Consider the following 18643-nt stretch of genomic DNA (forward strand, 5'->3'; position numbering starts at 1 on the left):
GTCAAGTCTTGGGTTAACCCACACTTGCAATTATAGAGTACGTACTATCGTTTCGCATCACCAAGCTTCGAATACATATAGACCCCCTTCGTCGCTCGAAACCATTCTCCTTTTCATTCTCACCAAACACTCTCATACAAAGACTTGACAACTCAGACAACTCAGTTCTACTCAACCATAAACATTATCAACAACCGTTTACATCTCAACTCTTACAAACAAACAACTACCACCCACTCTCTTACAACCGCAACCATGAGCTCCCCTTATACCGTCCAGATCCACCAGAGCACCAAGGAGCCTTCAATCTCCAGTTCCTACAGCTATTCTTCTGGTTCGTACAGCTCTTCAACCAGCACAACACCTCGATCTCTTTCTCCTGGCGAGTACCGCGAGTACGGGGCTGGTAAGTCGCCTGCCACCGAGTCTCCGGGCTCATCAGTTTTTGGACCCATTCTAACTGCTGATACAGACAAGCACACTACACAAGTCGCCAAATCTGGTCGCAACTTGGTTATTAACCACAACAAAGTCTCATACGAAAAGGACTCCCCGGCACCGACATACGCAGGCGCATATACACGAACCTAATCGATACTTCACACTTTTTTGTTTTGTTTTAATATTCCCTTTGTCCAATTGAATTGAACAGCGATATACAACGGATACGGGCTAGAATATGGACTGGCGTTTTATTTTATTTTGGAGACTTTGAAGCAGAGTTATTATGCCCACCGAGGCGATGTATTATGGACCACTAGAGAGTTTGGATTTTGCAGCGATCAAGATTGATAGATATTGCGAGAAGTTGGACGGAGACTGTTTTCCTTTCTTTTTCTTTTGCTGTCTGTACTTTTATTACTCTTGAGCTCTGGACACTTCTTGGTCCGCGCTGACTTTCTAGAAGGGTCAAATTTCCCGTCTTGACCTCTTACAAGACAAAACGGCTGGATGGTATTTGGGACGGTCCGTCGGACTGGTCCGATGATTATTGTTAGGTAGTGAACCAAATTTCACATACGTGTTGGAAGAAAATTTCCAGCACACACACACACTCTGAACTGTTTAATCTCCACATCCCGTCACTTAATTTACCTTGTTCCTTGATTTTTGGACACTTGAAAAATAAAATAAGGGTCCAACTGAAGTTGATGGTGTGACGGGTTGGGCTCTCTGGCTCTCTGTTGTCGGGTTGGATGGGGGCTTCGGTTTGGGTTCCCTCCCGCTCCGTACCTGCAGCCCAACTAGTCGCAGGGATCGTTTAGAGCTTCCTGTGTGCAGTTTTCCTCCACAGCACAGCTTGACGAGAATCCCCACGTTGTGAGATGCCATTAAAGAGGCTTAGACTGCAAAAGCTGAAGTGGAATTCCACATTGAATGGGTCATTCTTTTGCTCACTGCCCAACCGGTGTGCGTTGATGAATTGTATCTTCACACCCCAAGCTCCGTGTTAGTCAACCCATGGGCGTGCGAGACTCAGTAATAGATAGCAGAACTCAATATTTAGCAATCCATAAATACAAAGACCTGATACGAGGCCCGGTAGTGCCTATTTGTTTGTTGTCCGTTAACAACACGTACTTCTTACCAAAGCCATCAACATTCAATTCATTTCACACATTTCGAAAAAAAGAAAACTCCACATTTAGCATCATGAGTACAGTTTCCGTACCGAGGCCCTCATGACCCTGGGCTAAGTATGTACCCTGCCCTGTCGCATGACATCATGATCAGGCGCCACCTTCACGCTTGGCATACTCGTCCTCGATGGCCTCGTCGTACTTCTTCGCAGCCTCGTCCTGAGTCACGTCGCGCGGGTCGTCGCGGAGAACGCCCTCCTTGATGAGAGATTCGGGGTCTGGGCGGTGCGAGATTTTGTCGTTGAGCTTGTCCTCGAGCATGTGCTTCTCAAGCTACGAGGTCTTGTTAGCGGGTGCGGATCTATATGTCACATATATGTTTTGGCCGAGAGGGGAAGATCTCACCTCCTTCTGGTGCGCTTGGAGGCCTGGCGCTGCGTTCGAGGCCGGAAGGATGTTTTCTGTTTGGGGGCAGGATGGTAAGCAATGTGTACATATCGATTGAAGTGAGGGGGGGCTGCTCACTCTCGACGAGCTCAGAGCGCTCGGGGCGGTGCTTGAGATGGGCCTCCAGCGAGTTTCGACGTTCGACAGGGGAGATGGGAGAGTCATCAACGAGCTTGGGTTGCTGCTCGGTAGTGTCGGCCATTGTGACAACGTTTGAGAGATTTATGCGTATGGCGGTTGAGTAAGAGTCCAAATGTAAAGCGAAAATACGGATTGATTGACTGTGATATAAGTGATTTGTTGCGACAAGGTCCGAGGTTGTAAAGGAAGAAGGTGAAGAAGAGTAAGGATCAGAACGAATGCGGCGGTGTTTAGGTTTATAACTATCTTCAAACAAGTCAAGCCGAGCTAAGGTCAGGTCTCTGAAATGGGCCGTTGATGCGGCAGCGCAGGACCATGTTTATCATGCGCGGGCATCGCATTGCATGTTTGGACGGGCCCAGGCTTGGTCTGGTTGGCTTGTTTCGAGAGCATGCCATGCCACCTTTGGAGAGCTGCTACCCCGCAACCGAGACGCTGACCTGCGTCAGAAGACAGGGGATTGGTCGATCATTTGTTATTGCGGTAGGAGAAGATGAACGTAGCTCGCTTGTTGTGCCTGAACGGATGTGGAGGTGTTGTTGTTCCGTTGACGATAGTTCGAACATGATGAAGTTGAAGATCGGCTTTGAGCTTGTATGGCGGGGACGGGATGCAAGCCAAGACTCTGACTGTTCAGATCCCAGAGATGTTTAGGATAGGTATGGAGCATTTTGAATGTGGGCCACTTTAGCTGGTTCTTGGTGATCAACTGCATTACATAGTAGATTGCACTGTTGTTTGCATGAGTTTGGCTGTTTCCAAACCATGACCCTTCTCATGCTTCAGGACATGCCTCTATCGGTCCGGGCTTTCTTCAAAGAGTCACAAATATATACATCAAACGTTGAAGAACGTGTTTACGAATATAGGGGTGAGCAAGGTTTAGTAGTCAACGTTGAAGTTTAAAAAGCACCGTTCTTCTGCAACACCAACGACGTTAGTTTACCGACATTACCGCTGATGGAACAACCATTATCGGCAAATTCACTTCAGGCTCTATCAAAGACCAAACTCGCCCAATACTGTCTCAACATCCTTGCAGAAACCGACTCTAACATAAGCAGAAACTGATCATCGTTACCATTAACAGCAATGGTTAGAACATGAATAGATTGAGTCAAATTATCGTTAGATCTATGTTCAAGGTAACGACAGCAAGTTGAGACGGTTTTTATTCCTGGAATAAGTCAACTATCCCACGCACAATGACGACACATCATAGCTTGGACGAGTCAAAAACCAAGGCGCCATTCTTCAACACAGGGATATGTTAGTAACTTCTACAGTACCTAAATCAGAATGGGTTAGAAATACAATTTGGGAATGCCACCAACAAAGAATCAGGACTACAAAGGAACCATCTTGTTCTTCATTGCGCTGCCTAGAGCAAACTTTTTAAAGACGCGCGTTTTGATAAGAATACAGCAGGTAGCCATATTTGCAATTGTTCCCCCCGCCACGTTATTGCGTAAGGCTGTCAGTAATCCAGGGGGGCTGTGCTGGGCGGAAAATTGTCGGCGTTTCGTCACTCCCAGTCTCACTCCCGTCAGGCACCACTAGAACATTACTGAACAGGACCGACCGACCTCAATTCCAGCCACACCACACCAATCCAAACTAAAGCTTCCAGAGTTTCCCTTTGGATTAAACATCGCATTTTTTCTCTCTTTCCTCCGTGCCGTGATACCGGAGCACTGCAATCCCTTCATTCGTTTCCACGGGTTAGAGCTTGATCTTGCTTGACCATTAGATGCTCGTTTAAATAAACATCACGTATAGCAGCTATCTACCTACCAACCTATCTATCCACCTTTCCTCTCCCCTCCTCCCCCTCTTCTACACCAGTCGCACACCATGGTACTGTATAAACTGTCCCGTGTTAGCGCATACTTCGCTGACAACTCTTGTCCAATTTGTAGGGAATATCGAGACGCCCGAAGAACAAGGGCGCCGGTGCAGCCGCCGATGGCGCAAGCGGAGGCGCGAAGCCCAAGAAGGCCACCTTTGAGACAACCAAAAAGAAGGAGATTGGTGTTTCCGATTTGACTCTCCTCAGCAAAGTATCCAACGAAGCCATCAACGAGAATTTGAAGAAGCGTTTCGAGGGGCGAGAGATTTATACCTACATCGGCCATGTGTTGGTCTCTGTTAACCCCTTCCGAGACTTGGGCATCTACACCGACGATGTCCTTCAGAGCTATATGGGCAAGAATCGACTAGAGATGCCTCCCCACGTCTTCGCCATCGCCGAGGCCTCATACTACAACATGAAGGCATACAGCGACAACCAGTGTGTCATTATTTCAGGAGAGTCCGGTGCCGGCAAGACAGAGGCGGCAAAGCGCATTATGCAGTACATTGCTAGTGTGTCTGGTGGAGAATCGGGAGATATCAAGCAGATCAAGGACATGGTGCTGGCAACCAACCCCCTACTCGAATCCTTCGGAAACGCAAAAACGCTACGAAACAACAACTCGTCACGATTCGGAAAGTACTTGCAGATTTACTTTAACACACAGGGTGAGCCTGTGGGTGCCGACATCACAAACTACCTCCTCGAAAAATCACGAGTGGTGGGCCAGATCACAAACGAGCGAAACTTCCACATCTTCTACCAATTCGCCAAGGGTGCGTCGCAACAATACCGAGAGACATTTGGTGTTCAAAAGCCCGAGACCTACGTCTACACCAGTCGGTCAAAATGCTTGGACGTCGACGGCATCGACGATCTTGCCGAGTTCGAAGATACACTTAATGCAATGAAGGTTATTGGCCTTTCTCAGCCTGAGCAAGATCAGATCTTCCGCATGTTGTCAGCTATCCTATGGATTGGAAACATTCAGTTCCAAGAAGACCAGGGTGGTTATGCTGAAGTCACAGATAGGTCTGTGGTTGATTTCGCCGCTTATCTGATGGAGGTTACTCCCGATCAGCTTATCAAGGGCATTACAATCCGAATCTTGACACCTCGAAACGGTGAAGTTATCGAATCCCCCGCCAACCCCGCCCAAGCGCAGGCTACTCGGGATGCCCTTGCAATGGCCATCTACAGCAACCTTTTCGACTGGATCGTCGAACGCATCAACAAGTCTCTCAAGGCTCGGCAACCAACCACCAACACCATTGGTATTCTAGATATTTATGGATTTGAAATATTCGAGAAGAACAGTTTTGAACAGCTGTGCATTAATTATGTCAACGAAAAGTTGCAGCAAATCTTCATCCAGCTCACCCTCAAGGCCGAGCAGGAGGAGTACGCTAGGGAGCAGATCCAATGGACACCTATCAAGTATTTTGATAACAAGGTTGTTTGCGATCTTATTGAGCAGATTCGACCTGTTGGTATCTTCTCCGCCATGAAGGACGCCACCAAGACTGCGCACGCTGATCCTGCTGCTTGCGATCGTACTTTCATGCAGAGTATCAACGGCATGTCCCACGCTCATCTCACTCCACGACAAGGAAACTTTATTATCAAGCATTACGCTGGTGATGTCACATACACTGTTGAAGGTATTACAGATAAGAACAAGGATCAGCTTCTGAAGGGTCTGCTGGCCCTCTTCCAACACAGTGGAAACGACTTCGTTCATACTCTGTTCCCTCGCCCTGTCGACACAGATAACCGAAAGCAGCCTCCCTCTGCAGGTGACCGTATCCGAGCCTCCGCTAATGCCCTTGTTGATACTCTGATGAAGTGCCAGCCTTCTTACATCCGTACCATCAAGCCAAACGAGAACAAGTCGCCAACAGAATACAACGGCCCCAATGTTCTCCATCAGATCAAGTATCTTGGTCTTCAAGAAAACGTTCGCATCAGAAGAGCCGGTTTCGCATACCGTCAGGACTTCGACAAGTTTGTCGACCGATTCTTCCTTCTGTCACCTGCTACTTCCTATGCTGGTGAATTTACCTGGGAGGGCACCACAGAGGCTGCCGTGAAGCAAATTCTTAAGGATACTAGCATTCCCAAAGAAGAATGGCAGATGGGTGTCACAAAGGCGTTTATCAAGGCCCCCGAGACGTTGTTCGCTCTGGAGCACATGCGAGATAGGTACTGGCACAACATGGCTACTCGAATCCAGCGAATGTGGAGGGCTTACCTTGCCTACCGAGCCGAATCTGCTACGCGAATCCAGCGATTATGGCGCAAGAAGCGGACCGGTGCTGAATTTCTCCAGCTTCGTGACCAAGGCCACCAGGTCCTTGGAGGTCGCAAGGAAAGGCGTCGTATGAGTCTGTTGGGCTCTCGACGTTTCCTAGGTGATTATATGGGAGTCAACGCTAGCACTGGCCCTGGTGCCCAGATCCGCAACGCCGCAGGCATTGGCTCAAACGAAAAGGTAGTATTCTCATGCCGTGGTGAGATTTTGGAGGCAAAGTTCGGACGTTCCAGCAAGGCCAGCCCTCGCATCATTGTTGTATCCAACAGCAAATTCTACATCATTGCTCAGATGCTTGTCAACGGCCAGCCGCAAATCACCGTGGAGAAGTCAGTTCCTCTGGGAGCCATCAAATTTATTGGTGTCTCCTCAGCTCGTGATGACTGGTTCTCTCTGGGTATAGGATCACCGCAAGAGGCTGACCCCCTGATGAACTGCATTTTCAAGACCGAAATGTTTACTCAGATGCAGCGAGTGATGCCAGGCGGCTTCAACCTCAAGATCGCCGAGACGATTGAGTACGCCAAGAAGCCTGGCAAGCTGCAACAAGTCAAGGTGCTGAAGGATTCACAAGTCCCAGCCGATTACTACAAGAGTGGTGCAGTGCACTGTCAACCTGGCGAGCCACCAAGCTCGGTCTCGAAGCCCACGCCCAAGGGCAAGCCTGTGCCTCCTCGTCCTATCACTCGCGGTAAGCTGATTAAGCCCGGAGGACCCAATGGCAGACCATCTCGCATTCAAGGCAACCGAGCCGCCAAGCCTCGTCCAGGAGGAGGTGCGCGGGCCGTTCCTCAGCCACCGGTTGCTGTCTCTGCCGCTGCTTCTATTCCTGCTGCTGTTCCAGCTCCAGCTGCTGCCACACACAACGCTCTCCCAAGCCATGCTAAAGCGGCCAGCGCTGCTGGACGAGCACCGCCTCCGCCTCCCCCTCCTGCTGCCCCAGCACGGCCACCAAGCCCACCTAGGGTGATGGCCAAGGTTCTATACGACTTTGCTGGCCAACGAGAGAATGAACTCTCAATCGCCGCGGGTGAGATAGTCGAGATTGTGCAGAAGGAGAGCAATGGTAAGTACAGTCCATCACAGTCCAGATAGTATAGCTAAGCTGACGAGTTTCTATAGGATGGTGGTTGGCCAAGAACCCCCAGACCGCACAGCAGGCTTGGGTTCCTGCAGCATATGTTGAGGAACAAGCCCCCCCAGCTCCCCGAGCTCCTCCAGCTCCTCCACGCTCCAAGCCGACACCTCCTGCACCTCCGGCTAAGCGTCCTGCTGCCGGCCGTAAGCCGGCCGAGCTCCAGCAGCGTGATTCTGGCATGAGCCTCAACACGCCCAACGGATCCGATAGCCGCAGCAGCACCCCTACACCTAGCCTAGGTGGTAGTTTGGCTGACGCTCTCCTAGCCAGGAAGAACGCCATGCAAAAGGAGAAGGAAGACGACGATGACTGGTAGTTGACATAACGAGTTTATGCTTCACGATGTTACTAAGAAGTCAGAAAACAAGAATCTTGATGGTAGCAGACAGGCAAATCGGTTGCACCTGCACGCACGATACACATATACACACAGCGTGCTAGAGCGAAGTGGAAGAGGAGGAGACATGACATGGTGCTTTTTTTCTATTGTATACAAACAAGACTGAACTGGGCAACCGAGGTGTAGAAGCCACAAGGAATTATGGCCGAGTTTGGTTTTTATTCTTCATGCTTTGGGGCAAGCGTATGCAAAAGCGTGGTTCTGAATGACTCCAGGCCGGGGACATTCATATTCATAGCCAGGACATTACAGATTATTAGAAGAAATAAATGCTTTTTTGATTCAAAAGACTTGTGTATTGTTGTATCATCTCAATCGTCTAAGCCATCCTTTTTCAGTATCTTTCTTCTTCGTATCAGCTCTGCCAGTGGCACATCATCATCATCATCATCATCATCATCATCATTAACTCCTTCAGGTTCCGACGCTTCCTCGTCAACCCCATAATCTCGAAGTCGATCACCATCTGAATTGACCCATCCAAGGCCTTGGTCGAGCTCACGATCGTACTCTTCATCGTCATACATGTCGAAATCGTCCACCTCTTCCAGTTCCGCCATAAGATGCCTCTTGCGCTTCTCATCATCGGCCTGACGCTTGAGAAACCCGGCCTTGTACTCGCTGGAGCTCATATTTGCTTGGCGCAACTCCTCAGCATAGTTGCGGTTTCCAGCTGGCCAGCCTCGTGCGGCTCGACGAAGTTTGTCTGGGTCCGGTGGTGGCCAGAGACCTTCGATGCGGTTGAAGCCGTTCTCTTCCCACGTCCAGCCTTGGCCATTGCCGTCCTTAGCGACTGTGGGGTTTCCAGCAAAAGGGAAGAACCACAAAAGAACGTTGTGAGTGCCCATTGCTTGTGCCATATTGGAAAAGAAGCCAATGTCGTATGGAAACTCGAGTCTCTCGAAACGGACCTTTTCGCCATCAGGCCCCATGATATCCCACCACTCCTTGGGACCTTTGTCCATCAAAGCCTCATGGCGCTCTTGTTCCCATCCTTCGATCATGGTCTGGTTGAAAACCCATGACTTGACAGTGTTGATGAGCATGATACCCAACGCAACAGTGGTAACAAAGTTGACGATGGAAATAAGAGACAAGCAGATCAGCCCGTAGAAACTGGGGCCCAAGTATGCTGGCAGACGACGGTGTTCCCAGATCTTAGAGAAGCGCTGCCACAAGAAATAACCCAGCATCCACAGAGACATGTTTGTATAGATCAGGAAGCGCAAGAAATGGGGAAACGTGGTCATGGACACGCAATTCCTCGTCCAGGGACAGTGATGATCCATCCTAGGTACACATCTTGCACAGTGACGACAATGATGCGCCCTAGGAGGCTTGGGGGCCGCGCATTTGTTGCACCATCGTTGACCTTCAGCCTCAATAACACGGTCTTTAAAGATATAACGGCCCGGATCGGTGGCAACGGTACGGTAGTACGTTATCCAAAGGACAAGGAGGAGACCGTTGAAAATGATGGTTTCGCGACGTGTGGGAGGACCGGGTTCGAGGGTGGTCGAGTAATTGAATAGAAACTGGGAGGCATAGCCGAGAAATATGATGAGAGCACACACAGAAGGCACGGCGAGGCCCTTGATGAAGGGCACGTCGTTGAGGCCGGCCATGATAGGTATATAATGAGGCGTTCAAGAAGTTACATCACATGAAAGCTACCTAAATTTAACAGCTTCATGGTTATCGAGATAGGGAGGGGACCCCTAGGATATAGTGGACCGTTTAGTCTTGGGGGGCGCTGTGAGTAGAACAGCCAGCGAATAAACGCCAGCTTAGGTAATTTCCAGGGGTGGCAGGAAAGAGTCGTCAGCCTATCCCCTGATATCAATCAAAATCGACCAGGGGGTTTTCAATTCAGCTTTAAGCTTCTTTGTCTTCATCATGACTTTGGCAAGGACAGCGATGCCATGAACTGTTCATTGATGGGTATATCGACTTGAAAGCTTGTTCCCAACTTGGTTTCGACAAGGCTTTATATGACTGAAACGACATGAGTAATTTGAAGGCGTACTTGAGCTTTCATATCTTTTGTTTGGGTCTATCTTGGCTTTGAAAGCCACTACCATCATCATGGCTGGTGATACCGTGGTCCAATTATTTGCGCTGTGGTATACTTGACATCTTTTATCCGTCAGATAATGCTAATACTAATCCGATTGGTAGTGCTATATCTTCATTCTTTTACATATCTCAAACCTTCGAACGTCATTCTCTAACTGGTTAGTCTCAACTTTCTGTCTCTTGACTACCTGTGTGACCTGAAACTAAATGAGACCACTTAGAGAGCCCAAGACTTTCATCATTTCTTGTATTTCTTCTGTCTGGCTTAATTTGCTACGGAGTCAGTTATATCACCAAGTGGCTTCCTGGCGCAGATGGACGTTTCACATCACATCGTCTTCAAGGCTCGTTGCTTGACGGTGTACCCGACGGTGCTGCCAAGAACGAAAACACTCATCTACCAGGACGGCCACGAAGGCTTTCACTCCCCATACTTATACTGTGCATTGTTCTAAGGCTCGAAATCTTTCACCGTGTAAACTATCAACAGCAATGTGCAACTCCCGGCCTTGAAGTGAGTCCAATCTGTGCTGATACACAAACATGTGAAACCTAACAACTTTTCAGTCATTCCTCTGCGTCCTTTTCTTCGCATACGAAATCTTCACTGCTCGGAAGAAATGGGGAGTTCCACCTCCGGAGGATCCAGATGATCCTTGGCGCTCATGCTTCGACGACTTGATCGACTGGTTCAGTGGCCCCAGAGTTACACTTACTATGGCAGTTTTCAGCATCTTGGTTTTCTCTACAGGCACCTACCATGCTATCGGCCGGATCACGCGCTCTACGTATTACTGTTTCGAACCAGTTGAGAGTAGGCGCGTGACCCTTGCTTTGCAGTGTATGGGACTCATGCTCGATGTCATCATCGTGGTCCTCCTCTGGCGCTTGCTGGCTTGGTCCCGAACAGCTAAACTTCGTTTGCGGACTCTGGGGACAGTCCTGACACTTTCGTCACTATCGATGAGTCTTGTGTGGGTCGGAAGCCGAATCTTCAGGGGCTCATCCGTGCTACATGCTGGATTTGGCTTCTTGTATGGGTTTGATATCATTGTCGACAGTGTCGCGTTCGCGGCTCTCATGATATCGGCCACTTTCTGGGTATGCGAAACTTCGCCGCTCACACCAGTCAGCATTATCACGTTTCTTGTGGGAACAGCGAAGGCCTGCCATAACATATTCCAATACGGAGACTACCTTCATCCCAGGCGACTCCCCGAGATCACGCCTCTCTACATGATTGCGTTTGGAATGATCGCCTTCACTTACACCCACGGTATTCGGTCTGTTGTGTTCATTAGAAGCTTCGTTCTCCTAGCTCTTCTAGTTGGCCTTGCCATGGGAACTACCGTGTTCGTTGCCAAATCGAAACCACAGACCTTTGTGCGCCACCCTATCAATGACTTCATCTACAGGGCCAACATGAGACAGGGCCGCTGGATGCAGGAGGCAACAATAAGTAACAGTTTCCCCGTCGCTCACAAGATCTACAAGGAGCGTCACGATGGTCGCGATCCCCCTCCGGCCTTCGCGGACTGGTATGAACTTGCTAAACACACTGTTGTGATTGACCGGTTTGATCAGATTGACCGAGACTTGGCGCCGTTCAAAGCCATCTCGCCACGAAAGCTGCGACAGCGCACCTCTTTGGTATCTCAAATGCCCGGTGTTCATGTTATTGGCATAAAGAATGGCAACGCATCAAGACTCCCTGAAGTTAGTGGGCATGATGCAGAGTTGCTAGATAGCTTGGTGGCAACCATAAACAAGTTTTCAAAATTCTTGCCCGACATGCTCTTTCCCATCAACCTGAGCCCTTCTCCACGAGTTCTACCATCGTGGGAAACTGCCAATGGACAGAGCAGGGCGGATTTGACCCCGATAGTCAATCTCATCTCAAAAAGATCGGTTGAGGAAGGCCCCCTTAACGGCGAAGGGGCGAAACCTGTGGAGACCCCCGTTCCCAAGCCCTTGCCCGCATTGCCTAAATCTCCTCAAACGGATCATCAATCCACAATATCTCCAGCCAACTATCGCCAGATGCAAGTTGAAGGATGTCCTCCAGGCTCAAGGACACGAACCAGCCCTCACTGGAATATCGGCGAGTTTTGCGCTGACTGTGTACGGCGACATTCGAAAGCGCAGGTAATGGTCAATTGGGAGAGGTCCCTAGAGTACTGCTTCCAGCCTGACCTCAAGTACCTTCATGGGATGTTTCTCTCAAGTCCTCACGCAGAGCCCTTCAGGGACCTACTACCCCTCTTTGGACCATACAAGTCAGAGCCCTTCATGGACATCTTAATTCCCCTGCCGCAGCCTGAGGACGATAAGGCCGATATCAGCTGGAACTTTGATCGCCGGTACGACTCCATGTTCTGGCGAGGTCAAACTGGCGATGGATACATTCCAGATCAAGCTTTACGAGGTAACCATAAGTTTCGACTCCTCCACATGATGGGTAACAGAAACCCGGAAGACAAGGTCTCGATGATTCTCCCATCAGCCAAAGACCCATCTGTATATCAGCATGAGAAAGTCCCTATCGCAGAAGCAAATCTCGTTGCGCCTACAAGCATCGGCATGAATGACTACACAGGCTGCAAAGGACCCAATTGTGAAATTCTCCGGCAAGCATATCCCATTGTCGAGGAATCTAAGGATCAGGAGCCTCTTGAATACCGGTACATCCTTCTCTTGGATCAGGATAATGGGCCCTCACCAGACCTCCTTCGCGTGCTCCGCTCAAAGAGTGTGCCTCTCATCTCCACCCTCTTCCGGACGTGGTATAGCGATCGCCTGATCCCGTGGCTACACTTTGTGCCCATTGACACGCGTTATCAGGGTCTGCACACCACATTGACGTACTTTACAGGCACGCACAATAAAGCGCATATCAACGGGCGTGACACCGACATGAAGGCGCAGACAAAGGACGCAGCATGGATCGCCCAGCAAGGCGCCAAATGGGCGAAAGAAGCTCTGGGTGAAAAGGACAGGGAAGTATATCTCTTCAGGTTGATGCTTGAATGGGCGAGATTGGTTGACGACAAGCGTGATGACATTGGGACAGTCAAAAACGACAAGGGCAAATTTCAAAGCTTGCCTTGGACAAAAGACCAGAACTGGCAATTGTAATTATTCAATTTTATAAGAGTTTGCATCTATTGTTATCTGTTTCTATCATCTTCGGCTTTCTTGTTTTGTACCGTTTGTCAATGGTCTGGATTCTGGAGTATTGATATAGGCACAAGCTGGTATCTGCGTTTTGAGCACATGTCTATTCATATTCATTGATTACCTTTTCTGATATCAAACAGGCCACAATTTACTGGATCTAGCAAAAACTCAAGCAGACTCGATCAAGGAAAAGGAATGAAGATCACATGAGCGGCATATTGTAAAGAGGCCGATCTGTATATCGTGTCCGTCTCTATAACAGGTCGCACAACTATACAGTAGGTTCCGGCTTGAGTGACTGGCTCGATTGCAGTCAAAGCCCTCACACATCTCTGCATGTACTGGGATCGGTTGACTGAGATACAAGTGCTGTGATCTATCACAACAAATACACCGCAATGATCCTAACATGGACACTCCACAAAACGGCACCGGGACGGTCGACTCGGTCCGTGATAGCCCGACAAGCAAAAACTGACCCAATCCCGTACGAGTCTTGGCCCCAGTCCGGCAAGTGTCTTTTGAGTATCGGGAACCGACGACGGAGATGAGTCCGGAATGAAGAACCAGCACATCGATTCAAGGTGAGAGAGGTCAGGTATGGGCGTGTATTTCTATCTCTTAGGTCCATAGTAACATGCACTCTTTTGGGTCAATTGAGCAGGTATTGAAGTTTGTGAGGCCTGGTCAGTTAGTCAGTCTCATGGTTCCGCTGTCGGCTGAAGACGCCTTGTGTCGGTGAAAAGCCCAACTTCATCGGTGGAGATTGGAACACCATTGGCCGACGTCAATACGTACTGAACTGAGAGTTACGTCGGCTCGATTGTTTAATGAGATGTGCATGTCGTTGAGCTTGGACCAGCAAAAAGAACCGAAGAGTGGATCAGATCTGGTGATGTCTCACGAGAGGATCTCGGTGAAGACCCGGCACCAGACTTGAATGGGGCAAGGCAAAGTTTAGTGTGTACCATTGACACCCTCCTCCACCTAAAATTTTTATGTGGCATTGCATTGCAGAAATGCTGAAGCACCAGAGGATTCAACGGCATGAAAGTGGCTTCATGTACGGGGTTTGTGGTATAATACCTACAAACATATAAAAATGACATGCTGCAATCAGTAGCCAATCACGACATACGCGATAATCTGGAGACACAGTATCTTGTAGCTCGCGATGTTGTATGCATGTCCTATGGTAAGGAAAACCAGAGAGCCACAGATATTCAGTCCTTGATTGTTGGTGTCTGACTTAACCTCGGTGAATCTGTTCTGACCTGCCTGCCACCAGATCGCTCACACGGAAGAAAGAAAGACGACAAAAAGACAAACGGAGTGGAGAGCCGAACACCGACTTGAACCAGTGAGAACCCCTGAGCATAACGATGGGTCTCTTGGCATGTAGGTCCCTAGCTGCCCATGCTTTTTTTCCCTCTGCAAAATCTGGGGTGAGGAGGGCGAGGTGAGCTGATTGATGAACGGCATGCCTTGTGAAGCCAAAGGCTTTGTGGGCGGAATTCAACCATTCTTGGTCTGATGTAACCAGGCAGAACGCCAGAGAAAACAGGGCGATCTAGAACACAACGTCTTTTCTGCTTTGGATTTAGCATACGCGACAGCTCTGTTGTGCATCATCCACGGACGCTGTTAATAGAAACAGCGTGGTCGTTGATTAGCCACCATGAATAATACGGTACGTACCCATTCGAGTGTACAATTTTCTTCCTCTTCCCGAGGTCAGAGCCGAACGAATTTGTGGTTACGGGGCCGTATGTCCTTCTCACCGAGCCGTGGTGGAGTTTGGTGGCATGGCGGGGAATGTATTTACAATACCTGTTATGGTTCGACTTGGTGTGATTTTTCTTCTTCTCAGGATGTTAAGCGCTGTTTAGGCGCGCCTATGGCACGGCATAAGAAGCACCTTGTTAATCTTGGGCGTATGGGATGAATGAAGAGACCCCAACTGAATGCCGCAGTAGGGCGGTGGTGGTAGCTACGTCGAGCTGATCTCTGGTGTAAGTGCTCTAAATATGGCCACTAGTTTTTGATGCCACTCCAAATCGTTGTCTCACCAAACCCCCATCGCTGAGCGCTCGCCAGATGGGCTATACTGACCAATCTTGAATTATCCTGCAACGTTCTACTCGAGTGAGAAAAGAAGACTTGGTGAGTCTTCTGTGTTATTGACCAGGTACAGCTGGCCAGACTGGCCTTGTCGAGACCAATCAACGTGGTGTATGACAACGACAACAGGGACCCCATCCCACCCAAGAGAGTAATCCCACGCTGTGGGTGCAAGCTTGTGACATTCGAGTTGTACGCTCTGCGCTCGGTGTTGCACTTCCGGTCAAACATCAAAGTAGCAACATATCAGACGCAGGCCCTTGCACGGATCTTTTCGTTGGGTGCTATGGACCGTGAACATGCCATGCGGCGAACAAGGTTTAGACATCCATCAGCCCGTAGTCCTGGTTGTACGTACATACAGAAGCAGTACGACTTTGGGCTAAGCGGAAAGTGGTTGAGACACATGGATGGGAGTAGGTGACTGTGTACGATTTTGGCACATATATTCTGTCTGGTACGAGCCTGTAGACCAGCCATTCCAGAAAATATCACTGTTCCGGTTTCCTTTTTCTTTCTTTTTGTAATTTATGGACTCGGAAGTGCAGCTGAGAGGCGTAGACTAGTGTGCAACAGCTTATCAAATAAATGTAGTCGCAGCCGGATCGAGATGAACTGGAGGGTTCGACGATCGAAAAGGTGATCTTTGATAACTGGGTTAAACATCGCCGAAATCTGGTTCCCTATTGAGATGCCCTATTGTCATCGTCTTGATCTGTCGCTTGACCTTGGTACTAATGGGTAATATGCAGTTGAAATTGGCATATCTGGACGCAATGAGACGAGGAAAGATGGATCACTTCAGAAAGGGAATCCAGTCGCTTGCAACAAGGTTAAAAGCTTGTAGTGGAAAGACGAGGATAAAGCTGTGTGTGAGATTGCACTTCTTCCTTCTAAAAAAGAAAGCAATGCCGAGGAAAGTCCTTGCCTGTTCATTGTTATTTAAAAATTAGAACGGCAGGACACAGGAGCAAAGCCAACGCCTGCCGCCGGAGCCGCGCATCATTAACCGGGCATCTAACGTTCCATTTGGTGTCACCTTGACCTTGACCCGACTAGCGGGATGCAGATTTGATTAACTGGACCATTCAAGACCCTGGTAATTGGTTACAAACTTGAGCTTTTCTTTTGCTATAACACGCGGGCGGTAATGCCAGAACAAGGTGCTGGCTGTAGGTGGTTTTGGGGGCATCCGAACCGACGGGAGTGTGTGGAAAAGGTACGGTCCACTCTGACCAGGTCTTGCAATTGACTCTAGCCTATTCTGTCTCACCTGTCTTGTTCCATGAACTTCATCCCGCGACAGCTCCTCTATCATAAGGCATTTTCAAGAATGTGGTTGGACACTTCAAAACTTCTGATCAAGACAACCATCTTGTCTGAGACTTATGTTCGAGAGTTCTCAACAACTTTGCAGAACTTCCTCTTGCTAAGACGGGCTCCACGGAGTAGATCTCAACAACTTGGGGTTGTTTGTCCATGTTCGATATCGCCGATTGTTGTCAACCCAAACTGGCCTTGATCCCAGCTCCAGAAACCCAATGACTACTGCATCTAACAGTAATCTCGTGCCATTTTACTCCATTCTAGGTCTCTCTGATGTGTTCCCGGGCCGGTCCCTGATACTGGGCTCAGGTACCACTTCTAGGCAATCCCACAGAAAGCTACTTGCATGTACAGCAGTATGGTCACTAAACTTAGCATCCAACCTACCAACCGGGGAAATCCACTTCCCCTCTGGTGGACATCTTCGCCAACAGCGTTCCTCTCCGCCGTGCAGGACCTGAGGAGCCCCCCAGGCTGGATTGCTCCCGCCCACGCCCCCCTCCCATTTTCACGCTGTGAGACTCCCCGAACGGCGCTCTGGTTGGCTGCAAAATTACGACGTCTTTTGGCCACGCCCTTCTTTTCCGATTCTTCTGTCTCTCCACGCCACTCCATTCACCTCAGGTTGGTCTTGGTGAAGACGGAACACCCCGGTCCCTTTCCATAGCATAAACTTGAGCTTTCTTTTCTTGCTCTTATTCTTTTCCTTGACCAATTCTTTTTCTCTTATTAACGAAACCCTAATCCGCTCTTGTCATCTCACCATTGCGTCTCTGCTCAGCTTGACGATCTCACCAAGAGTTACGACCCATTTTATGGTACGTGCCTACATCATAGGCCGGCTCTTCGTATATACGACTGTCTTCTCGCCTTCCAGAGCATTGATCCGATCAGGCCCTTCTTCAACTACCACAAGCTGGAAATCGAAACTACGCATCTCTTGGGTCGCAGGGAATTAAACCACCATTTGCCAGTACTATCCAACCACTTTGCGCTGCGCATCCACCCCCAATGCCAGCTCAATTATTCGTTTGATTCAAGGTTCAACTGTTAAGCTGTTGCCGGCTTTAATCTCGTCGAATCATTACTATTACCGTTCCGCATCCCCATACTCTCTACCTACTGTCTAGGTAGTTGCTTCACTGGACCCGGCTGTAATCAATTGAATTACATATTGCTCCTAAGAACTGTCCTGTACCTGTTCCAGTTTCCCTCGACTCGCCCCAGGGTGTATCGTTCTGCCCTGTCAACTCAAAAACGATACCCACTAAGAAACCCCTTGTCGACAGCCCGTCCCTCACCACATTCTCGGCACACAGCTTACATATATACCTACTTCGAATCCTCCTCGGAAGCCCCCAAGGCTGGACCAGAGCGCGCCGAAAAGTTGCAACGATATTTTGCTCTGCTCACAACCTACTCTTATACTTTGAGTCTGACGACGTCGTGGTGAAGTTAATACCACTCACGCGCGCAACACGTCAATAAATTCATTGCACTTGCAGCATCTACTTGTGTTTGCGCCTACACAATTAAGATACTTGTGGTTGAGAGAGACAGCCTATCACGTCGCGTACTTTAAACAACTGGATGATTGGCAAGCTATTACAACACCTGCAAATCGTGTTGCTTCTCCAAAATTTCCTTCCTTCTGGTTTGAGATAATGGGCGTTTGATTGTTCCCAGCGCCGATTACATTTCTCGATTTATCAACATGAATTCTGTCGCCCACAGTATGGCCGAGGCTTCTCCAGCTATCACGACTGCGTCTATCAACCAACACCAACAACCACAACCACCGCCGTCCCCGTCACCTTCGCAACCGACCTCCGTATCCGAAACCGCCCCAACGCCCTCTTTACCTTCAATTTCTTCGCCTTCTGCTCAGTCTGCATCGCTGCCTGCGGTTCTTGCAGCTGCAACAGCAGTCGCATCCGTCTCCGCTCACTCGCTCCCGCAAAATCCGGACGAGCTTCCTCCCCTCCGTCAGCCGTCGCCCACTTCGCCGGCGCATTACACGTTTGAGCAGCATCAGCAACAGCAGCAGCACCACCACCCACATCATACTCACCAC

At 49.2% G+C, this 18643-nt stretch overlaps 6 protein-coding genes across 6 annotated transcripts; 4 read left to right on the plus strand and 2 right to left on the minus strand.

Annotated features, from left to right (window-relative positions):
- Positions 1 to 159: 159 nt before the first annotated feature.
- Positions 160 to 1000, plus strand: FGSG_11944 (uncharacterized protein). The gene is made up of 2 exons (XM_011318904.1): positions 160 to 406; positions 473 to 1000. The coding sequence occupies exons 1-2, from the start codon at positions 256 to 258 to the stop codon at positions 589 to 591; spliced, it is 270 nt and encodes an 89-aa protein (XP_011317206.1). The 5' UTR covers positions 160 to 255; the 3' UTR covers positions 592 to 1000.
- Positions 1001 to 1475: 475 nt separating this feature from the next.
- On the minus strand, positions 1476 to 3051 carry FGSG_01409 (uncharacterized protein). Its single transcript, XM_011318905.1, has 3 exons — positions 2106 to 3051; positions 1986 to 2041; positions 1476 to 1913 (listed from the first exon to the last, which is right to left on the minus strand). Exons 1-3 carry the CDS (start codon positions 2227 to 2229, stop codon positions 1731 to 1733), a joined length of 363 nt encoding a protein of 120 aa, XP_011317207.1. The 5' UTR covers positions 2230 to 3051; the 3' UTR covers positions 1476 to 1730.
- A 971-nt stretch (positions 3052 to 4022) lies between these two features.
- On the plus strand, positions 4023 to 7785 carry FGSG_01410 (myosin-5; the record flags this gene model as incomplete). The annotated part of the gene is made up of 3 exons (XM_011318906.1): positions 4023 to 4025; positions 4088 to 7397; positions 7454 to 7785. 3 exons carry the CDS (start codon positions 4023 to 4025, stop codon positions 7783 to 7785), a joined length of 3645 nt encoding a protein of 1214 aa, XP_011317208.1.
- A 395-nt stretch (positions 7786 to 8180) lies between these two features.
- FGSG_01411 (palmitoyltransferase PFA4) lies at positions 8181 to 9494 on the minus strand (the record flags this gene model as incomplete). Its single annotated transcript, XM_011318907.1, has 1 exon — positions 8181 to 9494. One exon carries the CDS (start codon positions 9492 to 9494, stop codon positions 8181 to 8183), a length of 1314 nt encoding a protein of 437 aa, XP_011317209.1.
- Positions 9495 to 9954: 460 nt separating this feature from the next.
- FGSG_01412 (uncharacterized protein) lies at positions 9955 to 13080 on the plus strand (the record flags this gene model as incomplete). Its single annotated transcript, XM_011318908.1, has 4 exons — positions 9955 to 9992; positions 10048 to 10103; positions 10167 to 10459; positions 10513 to 13080. The coding sequence occupies 4 exons, from the start codon at positions 9955 to 9957 to the stop codon at positions 13078 to 13080; spliced, it is 2955 nt and encodes a 984-aa protein (XP_011317210.1).
- A 5203-nt stretch (positions 13081 to 18283) lies between these two features.
- Positions 18284 to 18589, plus strand: FGSG_11945 (uncharacterized protein; the record flags this gene model as incomplete). Its single annotated transcript, XM_011318909.1, has 1 exon — positions 18284 to 18589. A coding segment is annotated over one exon (306 nt), but the record flags the coding sequence as incomplete, so codon positions are not given.
- Between the last annotated feature and the right edge of the window lie 54 nt (positions 18590 to 18643).

This window comes from Fusarium graminearum, chromosome 1 (assembly GCF_000240135.3).
Source record: "Fusarium graminearum PH-1 chromosome 1, whole genome shotgun sequence".
NCBI classification, from domain to species: domain Eukaryota; kingdom Fungi; phylum Ascomycota; class Sordariomycetes; order Hypocreales; family Nectriaceae; genus Fusarium; species Fusarium graminearum.